At 39.7% G+C, this 27,115-nt stretch overlaps 1 protein-coding gene across 5 annotated transcripts in view; it reads right to left on the bottom strand.

Annotated features, from left to right (window-relative positions):
- Positions 1-26,080, bottom strand: part of BLTP1 (bridge-like lipid transfer protein family member 1) — an 86,683-nt gene extending 60,603 nt beyond the window's left edge. For 4 of the 5 annotated variants that reach the window (XM_056489998.1, XM_056490000.1, XM_056489999.1 and 1 more), the window contains exons 1-15: positions 25,968-26,060; positions 18,458-18,587; positions 15,644-15,760; positions 14,186-14,264; positions 13,490-13,554; positions 10,167-10,353; positions 9,009-9,090; positions 8,133-8,326; positions 5,737-5,816; positions 5,207-5,357; positions 3,516-3,672; positions 2,681-2,759; positions 2,287-2,378; positions 1,312-1,429; positions 372-527 (exon numbers count right to left, since the gene is read on the bottom strand). In XM_056489998.1, the coding sequence (XP_056345973.1) occupies positions 372-527; positions 1,312-1,429; positions 2,287-2,378; positions 2,681-2,759; positions 3,516-3,672; positions 5,207-5,357; positions 5,737-5,816; positions 8,133-8,326; positions 9,009-9,090; positions 10,167-10,353; positions 13,490-13,554; positions 14,186-14,264; positions 15,644-15,760; positions 18,458-18,554 (1,654 nt within the window). In that variant the 5' untranslated portion in view covers positions 18,555-18,587; positions 25,968-26,060. Of the gene's footprint in view, positions 1-371; positions 528-1,311; positions 1,430-2,286; positions 2,379-2,680; positions 2,760-3,515; positions 3,673-5,206; positions 5,358-5,736; positions 5,817-8,132; positions 8,327-9,008; positions 9,091-10,166; positions 10,354-13,489; positions 13,555-14,185; positions 14,265-15,643; positions 15,761-18,457; positions 18,588-25,967 lie in introns of all 5 variants that reach the window. The other variant, XM_056489996.1, reaches the window with a different exon arrangement.
- Positions 26,081-27,115: the final 1,035 nt, after the last annotated feature.

Below are 27,115 nucleotides of genomic sequence, written 5' to 3'. Positions count from 1 at the left end.
TACTCCCTATTTTGTTCTTAGACCAAATATGAAACATACAGATAGAAATAATTCGAAGATATTAAAGAACTCATGACACAGAATATTATCATTTAACTACACTGTACTTGAAATAATAAATCACTGTAATCACAGTGTTCTTAAAGTATTTACTACCCACAGCTTATTCTTTCTAGAAAGACACTGTACTTAGCACAAGGAAATTGCAGGCAAACAGTAAAAATAACTGTATCATCTTGATGCTTTTCTTTACCCACCAGGTTTTGGGTGTAATTCTTTTACTTTCTCTATATATACATTTACAACACTGTATTTTGTTGATGAGTTTTGTTGTATATGCTACTTCTTCCAAATAAAAAAAGTGATCTCACCATTCTCCTGTTGTTTGGTGGAACAGTCAATCCAGTTGTGTTGATTTGCTGCCCAAATCATTTCAAACTGATGGAACATGACTTTGAAGTTCCACATATATGGAACAAATGAAAAAATATCAGGTGCGCTGTCACTGGACCAGTCTTGGATCAAATCTAGACCCACACCAAGTAAGAAAAGGTGAGTTAGTATCAGGTGAGGGATTTCTTAGGATTTTTGTGTTGGAGAAATTGATATTTGCTTTGACCACAGCAGCACTGTGGCACTACCCAGACAATGGCCTCTCTCAGGGGATAACTTTATTAGCATGGCACCATGCCTGAACTAATTAAACATTCCTCCCAGCAGGGCTAATTTGCCCAGGCAGCACCACAGTGATGGGGCTGTATTCTTTCCATTACTGCAGCTGGAGCTTCCAGCAACAGTTGAGTGGTGCTGTTCCACCTTGCATTGCCTTATTCCTCACAGCCAGAATCCTGAGGAGCAAATTATTTTTCCTCATCATCTGTCAGCCACAGGGACACAATCCAGAGCCCAAGCAGTTGAAAATGAGCCAAGCAAAGAGAGATATCAAGAGAAATCAACCTCATGGGTGGCAAATATTAAGCAAATCAGTAGCCATGATAAGAGTTCTGGTAAGAAATAAATTTAGGATCACTTATTTGCAAATCAAATTTATTTAGATATTAGAAAACTAAATGCAAATCAAATTTATTTAGACATTAGAAAACTAAGTTATTTGTATTTATACTCAAATGTAAGAATATCATGTTGTTGGACATTCTGCAGGCATCAGGAATTCTGTCCTCAGAAACAATCTCTTGCCTTAAATACATGAAATCAGAGAAACTGACCTTGCACAACTCAGCAGGATTTGAAAAGAAATCCCAAAGGAAGAATATGTAATTTGACATGTACTTTATTTATAAAAGAGGTTACCTGTGAAGAAGCTCTTCTGAGCAAAGATGAAATGATAGGTTGCTTTATAAACCTCCAGCTCGCACTGCCATGTCTGTGGCATGTTCCATATCCGGGGATAGCTGGCATTAATATGGAACTGTGGACAAGAAATTAAAGCATCAGGATTACCTGAAAAGATGACAATGCCTGACCCTGTCTCTCAGTAGTTTTCACATATGTACACTGCTGAATAATTAAAACTGTTTTCCTGCTGAGATGAACAGAAGGTCCTTCCAGTTCCTTAATAATTTAATCTCTGTCTCTCCTTCTGTGTTTGAAGGTCAAGTGTTAGTGTATTCATTTATTGAGAAATGTATACTATGAGTTTCAGATACATCTGCTGCTGTACATGTACAAAGCAATTTAAAAAGCAAAGTTTTCACCAAAAGCACCACTTTTCACAATACACCAAAAGAAAATCCCCCAGAATAGAGTATTTTTCAATCATTGATATACTGTTCAAATTCAAACATTAAAAACGTCACTTGAAAAAGATTATTTAAAAACCCAATAAGAAGGGTAATCTATACAATTACAGTGCTGCAGAAGTGAAATATTAGGTAAACAAAAGAATAATGCAGTATTAAATCTGTCTCAAGTAGTTCAAGCACACTTGAGTGCTTTTAAGTACTTGTCCACACACATCCTTTAGCAGAGCTAGTGAGTGCAATCATCTATTAAGGCAAAGCCTTTATGAACACGTGGCTACATAGTAAATGAGGTAACATTTGTAAATACATAATTTATACACCAAGTTAGTGCTTTTGAAGTCACTAAAGGTTACACACATGCACAATTATGTCGGTATATAGAAATTCCTTATATATTAAAGTCTTGCAAAAACATATAAAAAAGGCATTTTCCTGCATTAAGAAACTAAAGACTGCTCCACAGAACAATATGTTCTTTATTAAAAATCCTACTGAAGCTTTGTGCCTATTAATGCACACTTACAGCCAGCATTTCTGCTTCCAATAGAGTCCTGTACTGCATGCTGCTGGTGGCATCCACGTGGAGGAGCTGCCCTTTAATTGTAGGTGAGTAGCCTGGCAAACAAAAGTTATCACATGATCATTCAGACACAAGAGTTACGCCAATATTTAAACAATTTTTACCAGTGATTTCAGCAGTCCACTACCAAGAAGTATCCTGATCAATACTTGCCCTAACATCTTGCACTGAACTGTACAAGGAAGTATTTTTGTTCCTTTCCTTAGGAATATGCATCTCAAGATTACAAAGGAGAAACACTAAAAGACATTCACACACACAGGAATTAAGATAACTGCTCAGGAAAAACAGCAGAGAAAAAAAAAATAAAATAAAATCAGTCTTAGCCTTAACTCACCATTTTCACCCACTGTCATGGGAATGTTTATTTCCAAATAGGATCCTGCACCAACATTTACGTGTACAGCATTTGTTTCCTGCATTGCAAGAAAACAAAACAGTCCAAACATGATTTCTAGGTTTATTTATGCCTCTGGCTGTCATTATCCACACCTGGACTAAAGCACCTGATGATTAAAGTCTTCCTTGCCTTTGGAAAAATCACTAATGAACTACTAATATGCATTGATACAAAAAACACAGTTTTTAGGCTTAACAAATGCTGACTGAAGTCCAGTTGGAGAAATAGCATAAAACACCCTAATCCAAGGCCTGAGAGGGGCAAACTAATTCATATTTCTAATATTACAATTCTAACCCTTTCAGTTCCCCCACAAAAGAACAAAATAGGTGTACAATCAAGTGATGATGTATCCCATTTAGAAGAGTTGCAACAAGAAGAAAAATCCAAATTCCTACACATACAAGTTTTGTTCCCTCCCAGTGTCATCTCTTCATTCAATATCCGAAGAAATTGTTTTTCCATCTATCATCATGGTGAGCTTCATCAGAATTTAAGATTGCACAGGACATGCCCTGACCATGAAACCCCAAGACTGCAGGAGCTGGCATGGCTTAAGATGTACCTTTAAAGCTTAAAAGAAACTTAAAGTCCTCTCAGAATCTATTTCTCTTTGAAGGCTTTGCTCATAATTACAAAAAACTCAGACAAAAATCACCCAGCTTTTAAAATCATAATAAACACTTCAGACAAGTAAAACTGTGCATAACCAAAAAGCACAGTGCAACCACAGCAGACAAAGTTAATTTCTTAATAAGGTTTCATTATTTACCCTGTTCTTGGTAAAAAGCAAATCAATGGTGGCATCTGCAATGATATTCATCCGCAGTTCAAAAGCAAGGATCTGTCTTGGTTTCCCTGGCTGAGCAATTTCTGAGACTTTCATAACTTGGTAGTCTGGTGGGAAGAAAAATTTCCACAAGCAATCCCTAGTGGGGAGGAAGAAGGAAAAAAAAAAAACCAAAAAAGTTGTTTTTTGTTCACAGGAGAAATATATACGTATATTAGTGTATCTACATGGTTCATTTAACTATCTTCCTCTTAGCTTTAGACAACCAGTGGATGTGATAAGGAAGAAGGTTTGTTGAAAATCTTCATCATAGGAGCCTTCCAACTCATTATTCCAACTCCAAAAGTGTCAATGTCAAGAAGTTAACTTTCAGACAAAAGCAATAAATTTTAATTCAGAAGGCAAACAAACCATGTTTTTCTTCTTATTTCTAATCCATGATTTACAAAATCTGCTACAAAAGCATAGTAGGAAGTCATCTAATTATTCTTCAGTTTGTGCATAAGTAATTGATGTAAGCCCAGAAATAAAGAAAATACAAATCTTTAGGACCTCAGAATGGAAACCATATTTCTACAGATTTATAGCTGAATCTGCTATGAAATACATGACAGAAAAGGCAGCGTGATGAAGCACAGACAGCAGAGCTTACTGAGGTCTCAAGAGGGTGCAATTCCTTCCTACACTCAGCACCTGGCTGTTGTAGCAGCTGAAAAGTTCCCAAACTTCCATGATCTATCCATAGCAAGCTGTCAAAGTGTTCCTAGTAGGTATCTATGCACTAAACTGCTTTCTACTGAGCCAGTTAAGATTATAAAAAACATTCAATTATAGGGCAAGCTTTCTTTGGAGTATTAAAAGTATCATTAGTGATTCACTGACCTCTTATTTCTAGCAAAGGGGTCTACAAAGGAACATTTTTTCTTAAATGCACTATCATATCTAAAGACTACTCTTTGGGCTGCCATCCTCACACTCCTGAGAGACAATAAATCATAACAGTTTCCCAGGAGAACTAGGGAAGGCCAAGTACCAGCCTTTAATTAACAGGGGAAAAGAGGAAAGGCACTGATTATGTCACTTTTGCTTAATAGTCCTTTACTCTCTAAACAATCCTATTGTCTTCACCAGAAATGCTCATGTGCAAAACATCCAGGGTCAAGTGAAGAACAGTAGAACTGCAGCCTAAAATTTTGTATTAAAATAACTAGATAATAAATACTTTGGAGATAACAGCAAGCAGCTGATTATGCTAAGCAGGGATAAATTATTCCTCCCTCATTAATTTCATAGCCAGATTTCTGGTTCCCTAAAATTTCCTCATTAATATGCTAATATTATTCCCATATTAGCTAACAGGAGCTTGATAAATCTAAACATCACCAACTAAGAAGTTAAATCTTTGGGTATGTCACACTTGAGAAGCAGTAAAAATACTTTGTTTACAAAACCATAACATAATCCATTAGTTTAATAATGAGAGTAATCTTAACTTTGGAAGGCCAACAGGATAAACACCAGTGAATTCACTAAATCTTAAACCATTGTGGCAGGACTCTACTTGGTCTACCCTAAAACATACAAATTGTCTGAGCAATCACACAATGGAAACTTGAGAAAGCTTGCTCAGTAATACAGGACATGAAGATGAAAGCTGTAAATCATGGCCATACCTCTGCCTATCAGCCCAAGGCCCATAGTTGAAATCTGTCCCTTTCCCACACACAATGTCCAAACCCCAGCACGGCGGCAGGTCCTGTAATTTGCTGTCTTCATTGCTGGCTTCTCCATCATTGCTTTCCTCTGTCTCCTCTGGTACAAGACCTGTATTACATAAAATAATAAACACACTATTAAAGGAAGCTGCTTCAAATTAGCATGAGAACTGTTTGCTTGAGCCAGTCAGTTTTATTTGAGAGTACTACAGTACATAAGTATCAAGACATAATTCAACGCAGACTTCCACTGGAAGCCAAGAAATATGTCCAAAAATGATCCCAAATTGTCACCTATCCTACACCTGTACACACCATTACCAAAGGTGTTGTCTTTGTTCAAGATTCAGGCAATACTTTAAGGACAGCCAGACCAAAAGTGTATTTATGATGCTTCTATTGGCTCCAAAACATTCCATTAACTGTCTTAGCGTAAAGATTTTTCCCCATTAAAAAAATAAACTATCTTTGTATTTAAAAGATTGTACCTGGTTCATCCATATAGTAATAGATATCAACATCATTGGACTGCATTACAACAAAACCTTCACCCATCAGCCTCGGTGGTCTGCAAGGAAAGAGTGCAAAGATAAAGAATAAAAAATCCACATGGGAAGAACGATCTTTATGAATTCAAATAATTTTAAATGCAACATATTAAGCATAATGGATTTGCATAAAGATTTGAGAAAAAAAAACCAACTCTAGATCATAATGTTGCTATTATAGCTATTACATTAGATAACTTGAGAAAGTTTAGTTAACTCAAGCATGAAGATACCAGGTTCTTCTCCATAAAGGTATTTCTCAGATATTCTAAACCACAAGTAACTACTCAAGTTTTACTTTCAGTGTTTCTTTCTGTCAAGAGTTCCTTTCTCCTTGTCCTATATTGTTCTTTCACCTGCTAATGGTTTTCTTACTAAAATAGCCTTCTGCACCAAAGGGACAAGATTTTCAGTAATTAGACCATTAGTTAATAAAAAAAAAAGAAAAAAAAGAAGCTGTTCTGCCTCAGTAACACTTCCCTCAATATAAAAGGATCTAAGTGAAAAAACTAAGAGAAGAAACATTTCTCCTAACACTATTACATTGGTATATTACAATCCCTTTCTCATGTTAATTTCCATATTAATAATTCTGGTTTTACTGCAAAAGACACTATTGCAGCTTCTCAGCCAGTTTCATAAACTGTCATTCCTTGATAAAAAAACTCAATTCTTATGATAGTTTAAGAGTGTGACCTGTTAGAGCACATTGCCCATTTTACCACACCTCATTTTCAAAGGCAGGACACCTTGGAAAACATGGAAGACAGCAGATGTAGAGATCACATACTGTCAGAAACTCTTCAAAGACAACAGAGCAAGAACCTTGAAACTAAGTTTACTTAGAGAGTAACTCCAGCAGCCAAAGATTAAAACACTTTAACACAAACTAGATAATGGTAGTAAATAAAAATGAGATAATCATTATCATTTTAAATTATTCCCTAATATCTATCCTGAACTACCACCATGAGCCTGCTGCCTCCCAAACTTCTGCTGCTGTGACCTGCCTTTCCTGGCACCACTTTTTTCTTTTCTTGAATTTCAGAGGACTTCTTTGCAAAGTGATAAAAGTGTTGAGATGGATGTTTGTAATACAAAATGTCAGTTTTCAAGGTGAAATTTTGATGTTTGTATTGATTAGTCAGTCTGTTACAAATTTCATCAAGTCACTCAGCTGTTTTTTTATATATTCATTGCCTGCAGGAATTTCTGGAAGTTATAACACCCAGCTTAAATTTTAAGCCAAAAGAGTGTAAGAGGGCAGGCTCTAAAGAGTCAAACATTTTCCATTTCCAGGGAATTGGGCAATTTTTTAAATTTACCCAGTAAATTAGAGCACATTTTGTGCACAGATGCCATCCTTTAGCCATCAGGAGCTGCAGGGATGGTAAGAGCATAAAAAGCAAATACTTAGAGGAAGCAGGAGGAAAAGCTAATAGTTTGAGTATCTTAATCCTATTTTGTTTTAATCTTGTTTGTTTTCAATATTAGTTAGAGAAATTTCCTTTGTCGTCATGTTGGAAGAGTAAGATTCTGTATGCAGCCACAGAATATTCTTTGGAAAACAAAGGCAAGTTACACACAGCAGTATTTGGCTGCTTAAAAGGCCAATCAAGGTACAAATTATGTACAGCTTATTTTATTACTTCGTGCAAGCACACAGGCTTGCAGTTTGTTCAAGCTGCCTAACCCTACCTATGCAGAATACACAGAGGTAAAAGGATCAGCAGTCTGTCTTCAAAAGATAACATGGTTTCCCCTCCACCAAGTATTACAGAGCTTTTGCCCAGTTTTGGGGTTTTTATGTATTTCCTAAACCATGGATCAGCTTTACAAAAATCAACACCTTAAACCTTGCATTTCAACTAGAAATTTAGTACTGGCAAAGTACAGCTCTAGCACCTGAGAGAAGGAAAACAGACCTTGGACACAGGATGCCACATCCCTGGAAACATTCAAGGCCAGGCTGGATGGGACTCTGAGTAATCTGATCTGGTTGAAGATGTCCCTGGTTATTGCAGAGGGGTTGAACCAGAAGGCCTTCAAAGAAACCTTTCCAGCCCAAACTATTCTACGATTCTATGATTAACAATAGAGCAGAATACACACACAAATATACAAACCTAGACTAATACAGTAAACCAGTGCTTTTCTCCATAAAAGAAAGATCCAAATTTTGGATTCAAAGATACAAAATTAAAAACCTTGTGGTAAAAATGGCAACTGTCTAAACACACTGAGTAAAATAAAGACGCTGAAGCACAATGAACATTCTCTTGTGTTTCTAGAACAAATAATAAAATAATATGGATACAGAAATACCCCAAACTTACTCATCATTTTGAAGACCAACATATCTGGGGCTTGGAACCAGCATGACTCGAACATTTTCCAATTTTCCCTTCACGATGTGCATGAACTGATCAAGGTGACTCGAAGGTGGTTTTGTGGTGTATGTCAAAAAGGCATCATCAAAGTTAATGCAAAGTGTTTGTGGCTGATAATGATTCCCAAATGCCAAGCGACCCTAAATCAAAAAGCAAACCCAGTAACTCACTGGTCATCACTGATCTCTTATATTTAATTATCTATTTACACTGATCTCTTACATTTAAGGATTTGCCTATAAAAATACAGTCAAACCAGTTATGTGCAAATAAAGAATGCAGACCAAACTCTTGGCCATAACCTGTGCATAACTAAAAATACTACGTGTAAAACTCTGATTTTTTTCTTCTATTACCTCAATAACAGTTTCCCTATTCTTTTTTTGCTGTTGTTCAATTGGGTTTTTTGAGAGGGTATATGTTTTTGGGCTGTAACATCAACTTTTAAAGAATGTGTCGAAATATCCCTATTAAAATATGAAGGGGAAAAAAAAAACCAAACAACCCCAAACATCTACCAAAAAACCCAACACACTCCATACAGTACAACACCCATCATTTAATTACTTGGTGATAATCTGGAAATCATTATTAGGTATAGGGCATAAGAATTTCCCAAAAGTTAGAACATAACTGTGTTTCCACTAGCAGCAGCAGGATTTGTGATTGTGTCAGGGGAATGCTGATGGTGCAATTTTAACTTTTTTAAAGCATGAAGGCGAACAAATATATTAAATAGAATGTGTAAGAAAAATGAATGGCAAGTGTCATTTTTAAGCACATACTGATAAATATTTTCCTTATAAAGGTCTTTTCACTCACCGTGCTGACATTGACTTTAATGACTGGAATAAGTGATCTCCATGAAGAAGAGGGGTCTTGAGACTCTGTTTTTACTTTAACACTAAATTTAAAAAAGATAAAAAGAGGGGTTATAATTTTGTCTTTTCTGCAGAAGAACCAATCAAATTTTTCTTCTAGTGGTCTTCAGGGCAGATCTTGGTGAATACCTTCCCCTAGAGGGGTGCCTCCTGCACAGGACCTGCTAGCAGATGACTTGCCAGGCTTCCCAAGCCTGGGAGAACAGCAGGAAGAACATGGAGCTACACCTTGGTGCTGACACAGGTAGGAAACAAGCATGCCTTGTTTAACTCAGAGCAATAGCTAAATAAATCTTCCTCAGGGGAGCTTGGCCTGTTCTAAATACTGCTGTTGAGGCATGGATTTTTCACTTCTCAAGACACATCCCCCTTAAAGGCAGAAATCCTTCCTGGGCCTGTCAATAAGGGCTTGAGATAAAAACACAATGAGATTGGCTGGGAGGCAGAGCCCTTACTCAAACTCAGGACTGCCACAGCAGCCTGCAGCTGCCCACTCTGTAATTTAGTAACAGGCCAGCAGGACTCAAGTCCCATTAGATGTTCTCTGCTCTTGACAGTAAATCAGTCTGGTGAGGTCCTGCCCAAACAGGCTGATTATTGAACATCTGTCTGCACTGCACATAAGCCATGTGAAACTCCTTTTATTTCCACACCATGTTTTCTGGGGTACCCCAAAAAGAGGAATTAACAGAAGACAGTTTGTGTAGCTGTACACAAGACCATCCAGATCCTCACATTTTGCCTATTCAATGTCTTAAGCAGCTGTTACTTCAACTGAGCAAAACCATTATTATTGTGCCAGCATAATCCTCTTCAACACATGCTTCCTCTCCACACTGTATTTCAAATAGATTTTTCAGCCTGCCTCTGATCATTATACAAGAGTGCTTGGTTTGTTTAGCTGTGTTTTTTAATTATTACAGGTAGGAATTCTGAGGAAAGGGAAAAGACTCAGACTGTCAGGTTTGTCAGTGCAATTTCTCTCAGCTGTGCTTCCCCCTTTGGCCTCAGGAGCACACGTTAACAGAACATTCCCCAATTAGTTCAGCACTTTGCAGAACAAAGCACTGACAAAATAGCAAAATGAATAATTATTTACCTTTCAAGATTGGCGTGTGTTCTCTGCCTGCCATTCACTTGTGCTCTCTCATCATCTTTCTTTGCTGGAATTATTGTGGGATCCAAGCCAAACAGTTCTTGAAGTTGTCCATAAAGCTCAGAGCGGTTGTACACATGAAATTCAAAGTCATTCACCATAATATACAGTCGAGTTTCTGCCTTTGGATCTAACCAAATAGTAGGAAAAGAGGTTCTAATTCTATTTCAACATTCCCTTGGAATATTTACAGTTTCTCAAATATGCACATTTTGCAAAACCAATCCACACAGTACTGAACAGCTGCTGAAGTACATATTAAAAAGCAGTAAAAACCTCCACAAAATAATTACACCATTCTAAGCAAATCAGTAAAACTTAGCAAATAAGACAGCTGTGTACAAAATATTAAATCTGAAAGGCATTTCACCCCTAGGTCACAGTCCAAAAATAAATCCAGACAGAAACTGCACAAAATAGTAAATGAAATTTTTCAGTCTCGTGTATGAAAACAAACAAACATCCCTCTTGATGCATAGAGCAGAAGCCTCGGCTGCTTTTTAGCACAGATATCACTGAGATCAATTCAATCTCAAAACCCAAATGGTTTTCTAGCCAAGCTCCCTGGTACAGCATGCCTTAAGTGGGAAAAAGCCTTCTTTTACAGAGAAACATTAATATGCAGAACTAACAGGATCACACTCATTTTGCACAATCAGTACACATTCTCACTAATTTAAAATTTCAACTGTTGTACCAGCTTGGCTCCCTGATCCTTAAAACTAATTTTAACATCTGCTGATCATATAGAGAACTGATTGTGACACACTTTGACATAGTTTTGCCTCAGAAAGTGTGACCTAATTTTGCAGTTAATGTGAGGGAAAAGCTTGCACCACTTCCTCCTAATTACCCAGTTGAAAGAGTGCCCATTATACATGGACTCAAGAGACCTGAGCTGCTCTAAAAACCTCATCTGGTCTTTCTAAGTCAAACAGACTTCAGGCAGCTGAAGAATCAATGGCTATTACAGCAGTCCCCAGTCTGTAACTCAGGAGGTACAAACTGAAGGCAGCATTTCCCAGACACAAGAAATTAAAACTCAAAGCAAACATCTGTAGTCAGGGTCAAAGGAAGAAATGCAGATGGTCAAGATCCAAGGTTTAGAGACATCTGCTTGATTAAATGCACCCAATTTGATAAAAAACTCCCCCAAAATCGCACATCTCTGCTACACTGTCCCAACAACAACCCACTTATTTCCCATCACACCTAAAGTACAAGAAATTTCCATGTAATTATAAAAACATATACATATAGAAAGTAAGTTTCCAAAACACACTGACATCACAGTTTTCTTGAACAGGAGACAGACAAAAGTTAATAAGCCAGCTTCAGTTCCTTCCTGTTTTCATAAAAGCACCATCAAATCCATTTGTTGCCAACCTCAACTTGCATCAATAAGAGTCAGGCAAAGAATGACATGGACAAAGACTGGGATACACAATTGCTCACCAGGGAGACCACAGAAGCATCAAGAATACAAATAAATGTAATTTTTCAATTCCTGGATGCCAGCATTAGACTTCATTTACTAAATGAAATAATATGTACTAATTCATGTCTTTAAAGGGGATTTAAAGAGACAAGTATCTCTCTTTCCTAACAACAAAAATAAGGTTTGACATCCACACATCTATTTGGTTGGCTAAAACACTTTTGGAAAAGAAAAAAAAAAAGGCAAGGGAAAAAGAGACATGCAAATCTGAATGTTATGATAGTAAATCATTCAAAGCATTTATGTAGGTTATGTACAAGTAACTACCAGATTGTTTCACAATGTGAAAATTGATAATGGGCGGTGGCACCTAAGCCAAGTCATCAGGGTGCGCCCTATCCACAACATGATCCTCCAGCTTTTGTTACCAAACCACTTCCATTTCTCAAGTACATACAAAACCTCAAGCCCCAGCATGATTTAACACTTAAAGAGCATTTCAGTCACGTTACTTTGCTGTCAGACCTGGACAGCTCTAACTTCTGTGGTTACTTGGATTATTTGTCCAGTAATCATGTGGCTTTAATGCCAGCAGGAAGCCTTAAAAGGCTTTAAAACCTGGCAATATTGCCAAGCAGAAACATCACTGCAGAGGACAGGTAACCATCTTCACTGAATTAAATTCAATTCGTTTTTTTTTATTCTCTGAGCCACTAGAGAAATATGTTTCAACTAGGAGAAGAAGAAAACCCAATGAAAACCTGTTGAACAGTAACCTTTGGTTGGCAAAATCTAATTAACTCTAAGACTAGGTTCCACTTTTTGAATGATGTTTTTATGGTCTGAAGAATTTGAATTGCGCCCTACCACCTCAGAGGGTGAGCAGTGCCTCAGTAAATAGGAATGAGCAGCTCTTCCAAATTCTTATCACTGCCCAGAGTGGTGTCTTACATTCACCTGACTTTTTGCATGCAGTACTGCTGCCACTGCTGAGCTGGTACTGACACAGCAACAGCTACATGAGCTTGCTGACAAGTCTAAGAGGTTTCACACCAGCAGAAACCACTTCCAGAGGCAAGGACAGGAAAAAAGCCTTTCAAAGTTCAATGACCCTCTCAATTAGTGTACTCTGCTGTAGAAAGCTGACATTTCTGGACCTCCTTGAATGAGCAATGGAGCTGTGATGGCTCCAAAAGTTCAAGAGAGGCAGGACCCGAGTCCCATCCAACAAGATTCTAATCCTATAAATGATGAAGCACAGAGCCTTAGGCTACTTATGCTTTCTCACTGTTTTCTGCAGGTACAATTCATCTCTTTGCATCTGTGTTAATCACCCATCTTCAGCCAGAGGTAAGTAAAAAAATAAATGAATTTTTCACACTTCCCCATTTCTGTAACCACAGATGTCATCAAGACACAGGCTTGTCAAATACTAAGAACATCCCTTACCATAACACTTGAGCTAAAAAACTGAAAGCACAACACTCACTGAAACTCAGAAACTAAAAATCACTTGCAGAACATAAGACATCTCTATTCATCATAGTTATCAACTTCAATACAGAGACAATTATGCTTGGACTCCACCTAATGAAGGCTGCTATTAAGATTAATGGTTTGTGTCAAGAAGGTTTCATGTCCCTGATAATGAATCCCGTATTTATTTCATCTACTCTGCAACCAGTGAACAAATCCATACCTTCTGATGATCCAGAGTACTTCAGGTATATATTAACAAAGCAATTGGGTGTCTGTGATTGTGGAAAGGAAGTGTGTCTCTGTGGGCTACCTGCAAATTTAAACTTTGAAATCTTTTTGGGAAACCTACCGTGTTGCTTCTGCTTAGGGTTGTACATCTTCCACCAGCGAAAAATGATAAATCCATCTTGAATTCTAAATCAAATAAATTGGAGTGAAACAGAAGTTGAGAGAGAGATAACCCAATGTCCTACATGCACTTTGTGCAGAGATCTGCAGCTGAGGCAGTGCACATGGAAAATGAAAGCACAAAGAATTACAGCACACGGCGTATTACACAACTCCTGCTTTAGCTGAAACTCATAAAAAAACCCATATCCATTGCCTCCTCAAGGCTTTCCAAATCTTGAGCAAAAATGAAAACTGCAAACTATTTGCTGGCATGCAGTCCACAAAACAAATTATTTTGAATCCCTTTAAGTAAATGTCAGCTCCTTGGCCAATGTGAATCTTCCAGATTTAAGAGCAGGAACATGAAGGAGTCAAAGACATGAATGAAAAAACAGTCTCCTTCACACTCCAAAGTGGTTTACTTGAAAAATATTAAGGACAACTACAATCTTATCCAGCACTTACTTGCAAATGATAAGGCTAAAGCAGCCAATGAGCTCACAAATACATAGGAGTGTTAAATACTAGCACCAAAAGAGACAATCTAACACTTTTAAATATACTGCTCATTTGGAAAACTACATTTTGATTTGTGCTATTTAGACCTGTATTTAAAATCCTTATTTAGAAGGGGGACTCCTTTGGAAATCTGTACCTGATGGACATGTCCTCTGTGATGAAATAGATTTCACGCACCATGATTTTTCCAGACAGCACAGAGAAGGAAAAGGAACCTAATTATTAAAAAAAAAAAAAAAAAAGTGTTTATTAGCCTAAAGCTGTTGATTTTGTGAACAGAGAGAATACAGCATTCAATTATCTGAAATGAGTTAACTGGGTATCTTGAGTTCCCTTTTTGAAGGGAAGTCAGAGATTCAGAAGACACAGAACACAACAAAAGGATGCTGGGCTTGGCACCACCCAATAATACAACCAAGCCCCTGAGGCACAAGTCACTCAGAAACATCCAGGTGCCTTGCAAAGCTCAAAAGACCTAGAAAAGCTGTTTTGAACATTTAGTCTCAAGCCATTGTGTGCAAGACCATAATCAGAAAAATAAAATTTTTAAAAGCAGTCCATCAGAAATCTTTAAATGGCTGTAAGGATTTTGGTCCAATTATTATGACAAATTAGGCTTACAGCAAGAAGGATTAATAAGTATGAAAAGACCAGCAGGTAATGCAATAGCCCAGATTTTTCCTAAGGCTTTTCACCTCACAGAAAGCAAAGTACACCGTAATTAAAAATAAAAAAAAAATAAATACAAATCAATATTAAACAACTGAAACCAAGCTGTACATCAAGGGATTTAATTAACGTTATGTTCTATTTATTGATGAGGTTTATAAAGAATATTACATATTTGGCCAGCCATTTCAGCTGTCCGTACTTAATGGCAATTTCACAGAGAAATTTTAATAAAAGCCTATAGATCAAGTGGAGCAGACAGGAAGTATTTCATCTATTTTGCTTTTCAAAAAAAGCTGGATTTGAACATGATTTGGAATACAGTTCCTAGATTCTTGAGGACATAAGTAAATGAATCGCAAAGGTGTCTCTGGCAGGCGAAGTGTGAATGGAATTTTTTGGTTTTAAGTTTTCACTACATTTATGATGTACAGTTGCAGAAAAAGTCCAGAACTAAAGTCATTGCTATTCTGTGAAGCAGACAGAGGAAGGCAGAAGAGCAAGTGAAAGAAAATTAAAAGCATGATCAGTGAGGTTGTGGGCTATAGCCCTCTGCGACTCAGCACCAGATATTTTTATAAGTGGGTGAGTGCCCAAGTGATTTGTACTGACCTATTTTATTGAAAAAAAAGTTTAAAATATTTTAATAAAAAGTTAATGGACTTTGATGCAAAATGTTCTAGCCAGTATCAATTCTACATATCATAGTCCCAGTATGGATCAATCTGTTATTAGTTGCTCTGACAGCTTATTTAGAAAGGACAGTGCTGGAATAGGGACTCAAGACTTGAGTCTCTGCTTTGAATTCACTGAATGTTTTCAAATCACTAACAAAGGAACACCAAGTTTACTTCAAGTTTTTAGCAAACTGAGGTATGACAAAAAGCAGCAGTCAAAGAGCGGCTTTACATGAATCACAACTTACCAATATGGATGTAGCCATGTTTATATAATCTGTTAAGAACCAACGTTAAAATGAGTCCAATGTTCCGGGAATTATAGTAAGTTAGGTAGATAATCCATCCACAGGACAATATTGTTGCTGTTGAAAGATTAAAATGAATTAAAGCATTTTTTAAAGTACACTGACCCAGATAAAAGCCTTACCTATTAGAACTACAAGACATAGCAGTGTTCTTCCCGCCCTCCAAAAAATTTGAAACTGATGGGACACTTTAATGAGTGTTTTCACAGAGATGGTGAGAAGGGTATGAAGAGATAGAGAAAAAGGGAAATGGGAAATTCAGAAAAATATAGATTGTTCACTGCTCTTCCAATCCCCAATACAAAATAAACTGTCCTCCCAGGGGACCTGCGTCTAAGAAGTTATAGATTATTAGTTATAGATTTTATAGATTGAATTGTAACACGCATTGTCCTACATGGACATTTATTTCAGAACACTCTAAAAAACCCCAACACCAAAGTCATACTACATTCCTTCCCTACTCTTCTCCAAATTGTGAACTGTAACTTAAATTTCTAATCTCTCATATATTACCACAGGAAACATTATAATATATAAAACCATTTCCTACAATGCTGTATCCTGAGAGAAATGTACCAGCCCTTGGGTTAGCAGAAATATCTCAACAGTTCAAGCATGGAATTTGACAGGGAAAAAAAGCAAATAGCAATCCAATGAGAAACACATTTTCTAAAAAAAAAGAAAAAAAATTAGGTCTGCTAATCCCCAAAGTAATTTTTACTGTAGTTGATTAAAAGCAAGTAACCTATTTCTAATTACAAGGGTTCTCTAAGCTTCCAGAAGGACAAACCCAAAAGGAATGGCATTGCCAAGGAATGGACTAGTTCTAACTCACCTTACTGATAATTACCATTCTGTTTCATCCAAAGCAGAGCAGGGAAAAAACCTGAACTTTGCAACAGAAGTTTTTTATTTATTCTAAAAATGGAAAATTTTAATGGAAAATCTAAAGTGCAGAAAGGCATGACGCTTTCACTTAGAAGAGAGTTCAGATGATAACTCAAAAAATTACAAAAAATTTTACAAAAAATATCTGTTCTTCCACTGTTCCTTTATTTTTTCAGTGGGATGCTCCACTGCTTCATAACAGTACTTTGTTGAAAGAAAGAGAAGGTGAAAATAACTCCCACAACTTTTGCTCTTTCCTTACTAGAAAATGGATCCAGCGTGACCAAATTTCAAGCAGCTCATACCCTCGGGTAATAAGCTGCTTGACACATTAAACAAACCAAATCTGTATGGGTGATGACACAGGAAAGAGCAGGGAGGGTGGAAGCTACATCCCAGGAAAGAAACTCCAGCTGGCATTGAGGGCAGGCACACTCCAAGGACAGTGCTCACACTTTCAGCTAAGCTCCTCGCTCTTGGTCCTCTGTGGGGAGGGAGGAAGGTGGGATGACTAACACTCTGAGGGTCCATAAAGCTTAATTTGAGCTTAAAGTCAACTAGCCACTGCTAGATGGCTGAAGTCAAGAAAGTGCCTTCTTAAGGTGACACATACTGAGAAAAATTGGGAAACCACTGCAGCTTCCAGTCCTGATCCATTGCCTTCAGCACTACATTCACCTCTGCCACCAACTGTAGCTTTTTCTTTCACCAAATTCCATCAACTTAATTAATTTCATTATTCTATTCTTGATTTTTAAAACCTCTTCACTGAAACCAAGTTTTAGAAATTGCATTTCCAAAGTTTTACTGCATTTTCAGAAATTCCGGAAGTGAGCAACGGCTCTTTGAGGAGCATCTTCATTTCCGGAATTCATCACCTTTTAGTGAGACCAGTAGTTACCTGTTTCAGCATTCAGGAGAAGAAATTACTGATATCTTTTTATGTTCCCTTATAAAATGATGCCATAGGTCAGCAGATGAAAGTAAAGGAGGAAAGGCCAGTTGAAACTGCAGCAGTTAATAAACATCACTCGAATGTGTTTCTATCCAAACCTCATAACAGGAACCAAGTCAAAGCTTTTGAAGACAAAGTTTTCAGATCTATTTGCATCTGTTCCATGTTTTACCATGAGCTGCTACCAGTGACTTCCCCTATTTTCATCTTGACTACACTGAGAACTCTGTTAAGTACAAACTTTCCATTTCAACACATTAAAAGTGAAATAACAAACAGCAAACACCCTCAAATAATTTACCTATGTCCTTTCTATTTAATTTGGCCTACTTAAAAATAATTCCAGTATGTCAACAGCCAGACTGCTTTTACTTGTCAGAAATGAAAGTGAAAAAATAAAGTTGTTGCTCCTGTGTTGCCCCTGAAGTTCCGAGTCCAAGAGTCAAGGCTGGAAAGCAGGCATTATTTACCTTTGGAAAAGTCTGAATTCACTGCACACTTTCAGTATTCTCATAGGGACCTGAGTACAACTTAATATTTATTTTGCTGCCCTTGATCCACTTGTTTATACATGAAGAAAATAAAAATACCTACACCAATATAAGCAATAGCACTAGTACTATAAAGAAAAAAAAAAAATCAGCATACCTAAATCAGGCATGTTCACAAATCCAGCTCATAACTGATTGAATGACAGCTTGGCTTAAAGGCTCATTGAGGCACACAACCTAGTCTGGAAGCTGTATCATCGAACACAATACTCCTTGGATCACTTTCCAAGCTACACCAGATTAAATGGTAGGCAGGCACACATTGGCATAAGGAAGTTATTGTAGCTGACTATCATACTAATCCTTTGTTATGGTATCATAAAAGAAATTTAACCAAAACAGAAGAGTTAATCTTACCTACTAACAGCCAAACCACATTGGAGTCATGTTCTGTCAGGAAGTCTTCCAGCTGTGTGATACTTGGGACAAAACTATCATTTTTTCTTTGATCCATTGCTACACTGTTTTTGCACCAGCACCTATAGAACTGAAGGAGAAAGAAAACCATTTCAAAACCAAAATGAGTAAGCACAGTACAGTTTGGAAAAAAAATGGACTATGTACCACCTTAAATAATCTTCAGCAGTCTGTTTCACACAAATACAAATGTACTTGTTTTACTCCTTCAATAACAACTTCATGATTCTCAGCTACCTCTTCTTCTACTCCAGAGCTCCAGAAACACTTCCACTCATCTCTGCTGGAACAGATTCCAGGCACATGACTGCCTCAAACAAGCCGTATATCAACAAAACACCAAAATATGCTCTCCAAATTTAGTACCCCAGATGCCCTGTACAGCATACAAAAGCAAATAGATGTCTAAAATTGTTGTGCCACAGCAGTAAGTCAAAAGGCAACTGAACATACAAGTAAAAATGAGGCTGTATTAAGTTTACTAACATGCAAAAATGTAACATGAGAGTAAACCCCTGCCCGTGAAGAAGGAAAGGCCAAAGGAGGCACTTCTAGGAGTTACACAAAATTCCGAAAACCTCCTGATCCACTGTGTCCATTAATTCTGCTTAAGGAGGGATTTGCATTGTTTTGTAAAAGCCGTCTACCTGGTTGATCTGTTACAGAGAACAGAAAACCAGTTCTTCTGATCTTACACACTTCTTCAAATCACCCATAAATCACCTTGCAACTGGGTTATATTAATTAAATGTGATTAGCAGGCAGTTGCTCAACTCAGCAACATCTGTAATTACACAGCAGTATTTTTGTTGCATTGGTTTCATTTGAAGTCTTTTTCCTCGGACATTATCTGTCAAATCTTCTTACAAAAGAAAAAGTATTAATCCTGCTTCTTTATTTTCTAACATCTTCCAGCTCCTGGCAGCCTCTCTTCCTGACAGTATTCAACCCTCCAAAAATATGAGTAGACTTTATTCCCCCTTGTTATGAAGTCTCTGCTGATTTCTCCATCAAGGGCTCTAGAACATAAAACTAATATTGGTGAGTCCTTACGTTTTCAGCAGCACAACAGCTTTGGAATATTCAGTATCTGCAAATGTGAGCAATAAATGTAGCAATCCATCTGCTTTTTCCTTTAATACTCACACTACTCTCATTATTTTTAATGGAAGAAGTTGGAAAAAACCTGCCTTTAATGCACTTGTTTCTCCTGTTGTATCCTGAACCAACAGTCTGTGTTTAGAACTACAATAGGAGCGCAGTCCCAATAATGAGTGTTAATAATTTATTCATTACCCCTTCTGCACGAAGAAATAGAATGGGGAGGAAAGAACACGAAAGCAGCAAACAGGAAAAAAAAAGAAACAACAAAGAAACACAATGAACCAACACCAGTTTCCAGCAGGGATGATAAAAAAGCCACCAACTTACTCCCCTAAAAGGAGGAGGAATAAGAGGAATAAACATCACACATGTGCACACAGACTAAGAAAAGAGCCCTTGTTTCAGAGAAGACTTTAGAACAGCAAATTAAATCACATAATGGCACTGTGATTTGCTTTAAGGCATCCACAGTACCTTAATAAAAAAGCCACATGTCAGTTTGTATGATGAAGGAGCCTTTAACCCCTGAAACACAGGGTAAAGAGAAAAAACCAAATCAACACTTCCAGCATAAAAGGATGGAAGATTTGTTCTCTCCCTTTCTCACCAAGGGACAACAGGGTCACTCTGTTGTGACCAAGACCACCATGGAAATGTTGTCAATAGATGAGGACTGTTTATCTATTGCCTCAACCACCAATATTTATCTCACCAAGGAAGAAAACTATGGCTTTTTCCAAAGGAATTATCACCTAATATTACATGATACTGAGGCATGATTAAAAATCATTAAATAGGATTGTGGCAAGACAACCTGGAGACTGAAAGGACTGAATCTTGATACTTAGATACGTAAATAAAGACAGTGTTCATCTCTTTTTTTTTTTGTCTTCACTATCCATAACGATAAACTGGACATCCTTTCATTTTTTTTTCTGGGACACATTTGCATGCAAATAAATTCAGGATCCTCCATCACTCATCATGTGTCAATACAACATATTTAAGCTTCAAAGATGATTCTTCAACACCCTGGCCCACTGATTTTTTTTTCCTTTTGTTAGGGTAGTCTTCGTCCTTGTACAAGCTCCTTGAAGGAAGATGCTGGCAATAGAAGCACCCAAAACCAGGCAGTAGCAACACCTGCACGGGATGTGAGCTCTCAACACATCTCTCAGAGGAATCAGGTGCTTAATCCACTTAGATTATGACTTACTGTAATAGGAAGGGGATACAAGCAGAGGCTTAAGGAGTACACACTGTTCATAATGTCTCTGTGCATTTACAATGCCCAGAGGATGAAGGGGCAGGGTTTGGACCACCACCACTGCTTAAGAGGAAGATATGCAGTCTTTTCAGAACAGGTATTTGCTGCTTTCAGTATTCAGCATTTCTTTCTGTCCACAGACCTTCACCTTCCAGCTTCTCTACACTGTAACCATGGGTTTAAATCCTGGACCTTGCAGCCTTCCTCTTCCACGCCCTATACACTGTAACCACCGGTTTGAATCCTGCAGCCGCTCGCTGCCCACACTCTGCTACATTCACTCCAGTGTGCAAACCGAACTTGTCCATCAGAGCAAACTGCTGTGCTCTCCAGGAACAGCGATCCATAGGCTGCTGAGCCTGGAATGTTCTTTCCTACTGCCTACTGTATTCTCTTAACTAAACTCTACAAGGAGCTACTCTTGGAATGACTAGACCCAAGAATGTGAAATTGACTCTTGCCAACCAAGCAAATAGACAAAACAAAATGTAACAAAGAGGAACAGAAACCCAGAACTTCACATCTGTATCTCTGCATTTATTTATAATCTTTTCTCAAGGTCTCTGCTGTTCTGTGATGAACAGATCAGTCAGCATGCTGAAATACAGTCCAAAGTCATGATAAGTGGTTGGATTTATTTGCCTTCCCCCTGCCTTATTTTTAAACACATTTTTACTATTCATTGTGTCACTTGTGACTCTCATTTACCACATACCACTTTAATAAAGACAAAATGCATTAGTTTTCTCCTGGGAAGAAGACAGGAATATTCTGTTGCATTGAGGTGACAGAACACTAATACTCATATTTTATCTTCACAGCAGTCCTTTAGGGCATTGTGTAGTCATCTTTCTCTTAATGAATATCAGAAGAAAGGAGAGATAAAGGCCAAATCCCTTATTTATGATGCCAAAACTGAAATACAAGGGGCCTGCTTTTCAGGTTGTGCATGTTTGGAGCACTTAGCAGGCTCAAGTCAGACACTGGACCACCTTAAAGATATGAGGGCTCAGTTTTAATGTGAAGTTGCACCTTGTGGTCAGCCAGAATGTCTTTATAGCAAAAGTACATATTTAACAGACTTGAAAAAGTGAATTTTAATTACTTGTGTCACACATAATCCATTCTTCACAGTACTTAAAAGATGCCAGGGAAGTCATAACCCGGAGGGGGTGCACTTCATTTTCAGCCTGCTTCCAGTGTTACAAGCCAAATCCAATTTTCACCACAAATATTCCATTCCTAAAAAGCCAAATACTCAAAGGCAGCTGCTCCTAATATTTATAAACTCATTTCAATCACATCAGATAGGTAAACTTGCTTTAACCTCAGCCTGGCAAATTAACTCAACACCAAGAACAAACCTCTGCTTGAACTAAGTCATTAAAAATTTACAGGAGGCATGCATATATGCAAGAGCTGGCAGGAGAGAAACCAGAAACTCGGTGACCAGAGTGCAGCCACTTGGCAGGGACAGCTGCACCACCTGTAAAAGGCCTGTCCCTGCATCTACAGCTGAGCACAAAGGCAGCAAATGCTTTACTCAGTGCTCAAAGGGATTAGGGTGATCTGGGTCTTGAGCTAAACAAGAAGAGGAGAAATAAAAAAAATTTCTGTATACCACATCCTTTGTAAAGCTGCTTTCCTGGCACACCCTTGTAGAAACAGCTGAATAAAAGGTGGGGGAAAAAATGGCATTTCATATTGAGAATAAATACTACTATATGGTCATGAAGTGGGTAGGGAAATAATGGACATGGCCAATTCCCTTATTACTGCTGGACTTCACGGGGGGGGGAATAAACCAGGAGTTTAAATTTGCCAGACATATCCCCCAGATCTTCACAGAAATCAAGTGTTTATCGAATATATGTTAATTTGTGTTGTTAGAGGTTAACTACCATTCCAAGAAGTTACAATTACACCCAAATAACACATGGAATGAAAGGAGGCAAATCCCCCTGGCCTCAATAAATGCATGTGGATAATCTCTGAATGCCTCATCTCCAAAAAGAAGCCATACCTAAGGCAGCTCCTTAAAGGAAAGAAAAGGCAATTTTGCATTACCCACTCCATCACTGCCTTTCAAAGGGTCTCCAGCACTTCCATGAAATCAGAGGTTTAGATAAGTATGATATTATAAAGGAGGCTCACAAACATAGACACCATTTTCCTCTCAGGATATTCTTACACTGTCAGCACCCAGAGGCACATTAAACACATCTTACAAAACAAAAAGCTGCCAACCTTGGCTCCTGTCCCAAAACTCTCCAGCTAGGTCAAACACTTCAAAACCCATCCCAGCACAGCTTAGGAAATTCAGCTACTCTTCAGTCAACAAGCCAAAGGAAAGAGGAAGGAAGAGAAGAAGAGTTGTTCTCAAAAAAAAAAACAAAAACAAAAAAAAAAACAAAAACAAAAACAAAAAAACCCACACAAAAAACCAAGGGAAAGGACAGCACTCAAAGCAATTATGCCACAGGACAAACTGCATTGCCTTCATACCAGGCACCCAATTAAAATTAGCAGCTCTGAGGTTTTTTTAAGAAAACAGCAAAGATCCAGGTCTATTTTCCTCCCTGTCTGCCAGTACTTGAAGTTCCACTAGCGGTAAACTGTAAACAAAATAAACTAGAGCTTTAATTATACTAATGAAATCCTGCTACAAACCCCAGCAGAAACAGCTGCACTGAAAGCAGAGCTCAGCAGAGCCACACCTGGTTGAGCCTGTGTGTGGACAGCCTTAGTCAAACAAAATTTGCACTACAGTTGCTTAGTAAATAACAGGTCTACTTCAAAATTAATTAAATCAAAATTAAAGCATACTCAAAGGAACGATAAGATTCAAGATAAAAATCACTCTCACAATAGCCTACCCAGTGAGGTAGAGTTTCACAGCACAAGTGGTATCTTTTATTTACCTATTTTTAATAGTACATGACATGAGTTTTCCTACAGAAGAGATCAAAGACAAACTCCTGCCATGGCAACCAACGCACAGTACTTCCACTGCTAGCCTAGGAATCTCTGATTGAATTGGGATGATTTTTAATTTAACTCTTAAAAAGTAAAAATATACTTCATAACCTTTCCTCTCAGACTTCTTCGGGGGAGCTAGTTCTTTTCCTGCTTACATTCCAGGCTTTGATGCTGCAGAGGAAAAAAAAAACCCCAAAACCAAAAACCAAAGCTCACAAACAACAGAACCTAAAGGCTCAAAAGAATAGAAATAAATAAGAATTTCCCTCATGCACACTCCTCCATTTAGAGAGAAAAACAAAAATATTGCCTTTGGGGCCTTTGTTGTTGGGCTTAACAACAAGGCAATAACATTTTTTCCTCCTATTTTTTAATTTGAGTACAGCATTGTACCTTTGAAATACTCTATGAAACTAAGTCATCTACTCCACATATTAATTTCTCCAGAAGTATACTTCCTCTAAATTACTCCTCTGACACATCACCGCAATTTGGGAAAAGGGGACATGTTTGCCATAAATCAAAGAGTCACTCTTGTACCTACAGATACCATCATCCTTAAGGATGAACCTATAGGTTCACCCCAGCCTGGAGTTGCCACAAAGATTTTGGTACAGCAACAAGTGCTAGAATAAATTATGTGAGGAGATAAGAAGTTACTAGGAGAATGTATTGCATGTCACAGTAAAAAAGCATTAACCTCTTGCCTATTTCCTAGGGGATGAAATGGTGCAAAAGAGCAATCACCAAACAGCAGCTGATGCACTTTTCACATGCCAAAGCTCCCTAACAGCATTCTCAAAAGGGTGAGTGACTTCAGCACACCATGCACAAGAGCTCTCCCTAAACATGTCTGTACCTTCACACAATGAGCCCAGATGATCCACCACGAGCAAAACCTACTTATGACCGCTGTTAGAATGTGCAAATTCAGGCCATGATCCTAAACAAACATCACTGAACATCCATTCAGAGCCAACTGCCTAACTGGACGCTCAATACTGTCTTTATCAATGGCTGTTTGAATAACCTATTAACGTACTTTTACAAACAAGAGGAATACTCCCTCCTTCACTCCACTTTTTCCTCTCAGTTGCCAAAATTTCTGGCCCCATTGTTTAGCTGGTCACCAGACATAAAAAGCAGGGAGGTTTGTGGGGGGGGGTGGAAACCCTGCACGGCTGCAATAAAAACAAGAAGCCAGAAAAAGCAGAATTACTGGATTAAGCGGCACAACAGAAGAACTCAAACGGCAACAACTGTGGCCTTTTCAATATTCAACGTGATAAAGTTACACCTTGCAGCAAACTACCAGCTTGGGAAGTTTTCACAAAGTTGAGTGAAGGCTGCTGTAGAGATGTGTCTTAGGATGGGAAACCAGTCCAGACAAAGATTGTGATAGGGATATCTGCTACGTGGCCACCTCCAAAACACACCTCCACCATATCAGTGCTATGTTACGTATTATATCGGTTATGCACACGTTACATTGGTAATTACATCGGGTTTTTTATTGATAATGCAAAGTGCAAGCATGTTATCATTACATCATTACGTAACATTACCACTACAGACACACCAAAAAGCAGATGCACGTCCTGTTAAATCACTGTGTGTGTGTTAAACCCTCTCAGGACCAGAGGCACTGGCAGAGATCGCCTTTCACCGCCCAGGGACCAGCAGAGGGAAACTTCCCTGACAGGCCAAACACAACCGGAGGCGCCCGAGCTCCCGCCCCCTGGCCTCACACCCGTTCTGCTCGGCGTTAACCCACGCCGAAGGGAAAACACGGAATCCCGATACCGGAGGGGCTTCTCCTGGCACCGCTGCCCCGCGGAGCGGCCGGGCCACGGGCAGCACGGCGGGAGCGGCACCCGGGTGTCACCGCAGCGCCCCCCGGGGCGGAAGAGCGGGCACCGGGCCTCCTCCCCGTCCCGGCCCGCCAGAGCCCCGCGCCGAACCGCGGCTCCTCCCGGCGCGGGGGCGGCTGCGTGTTCCCGGCAGGCCCAGGGCGAGCGGCGGGGCCGAGCCCTGCGCGCCGGGCCCATCCCGGCGGGGAGCGGAGCGCGGCCCGGTCCCGGCTCCCTCCCCCGCACTTACGCCATCGCCCTCCGCGGCTTCTCCCCCGCGGACCCGGAACCGGCGGCGGCGGCGGCCGGGGCCCTCCCGCACCTCACGGTGAAGGCGCGGCCCCGCCCACAGCGCCACCGCAGCCAACCGGGAGGCGCCGCCGGTCGGCGCGGCCAATGGCGGGGCCGTCCGCCCCCCGAGGGGGCGGGACCGGGGAGCCGTTCCGCCAATGGCGAGGCGCGGCGCCTGCCCCGTGTGTGTATGTGCGGGAGCCGCGCCCGCCCCGCCGCGGCGCGCGCAGGCGCGGGCACAGCTGGAGCGGCCAGATGTGCGCGGCGCGCTTGGGGCCGCGGGCGTGGCCGGGGTCGGTACCTTGCGGGGCTGGAGGGCACACGGCCCCGAAATTGGAGTCTGGCTGATGAATGCCGCCCCCGGCGCGGTTGGCTGCCCGTTAGGTCGGGAGAAGGGGTGCTGCCCGCCCGCCGCACCTGCCGCTCGCCCTTGTCCTCGCAGCGCTTAACGGCGAGGCACCGGGGGAGGGGTTTGTTGGCCCAGCCGCCCGGTAACGGGCTGTTCGTTTTCTCGCCCGTTGTTTGTGCTCTCCAGGGCAGGTGAAGAAAGCTGCCCCCCCCCCCGCCCCCCAACCCCGAAACCAGATAAAAAGTGAATTTTCAGGCATTTTTGAACACTTGTGACCGTGACTTGACGGCCAGATGTGGCCAAATCTGATAAGTACACACATTTCCTTAGAATCGCCCAGGCATGATAAAACACATAGATTTCTTTATAATCACCCAGGTGTGCATCCTGCAGACTTCAGTAGGAAGAGGAAACCAAAACAGTGACTCTATGTGTGTACCTTTTTCCATGAGGTCCTTGCACACTGTCAACCCTGGTGCTGAGTTCCACGTTCCCTCAATGCCCCCAGGGTTTCCAGAAGCTGCACCACGCCGTGTCTCTCGAGGGATACCCATCCTTGGGCAACTGGAGCACAAGGCTGGTTGTACTTCTTGGTACCTGCAAAATAAAAGAAACACAGATTCCCTAAGCCATGGTGCTGCTGTCTGTGGACTGCCTGGATTTGCTTGGGCCAAAATGAAATTGAGCCCAGCTGAGCAGAGGGCTCGTGGCTCATCTCTGTGAGCCACATGTTCCTGCCTCCTGGCTCGTGTCTGCTC

The sequence above is a fragment of the Oenanthe melanoleuca genome, chromosome 4, assembly GCF_029582105.1.
Source record: "Oenanthe melanoleuca isolate GR-GAL-2019-014 chromosome 4, OMel1.0, whole genome shotgun sequence".
NCBI lineage: Eukaryota > Metazoa > Chordata > Aves > Passeriformes > Muscicapidae > Oenanthe > Oenanthe melanoleuca.
This window is presented reverse-complemented; position numbering and strand designations above follow the sequence as displayed.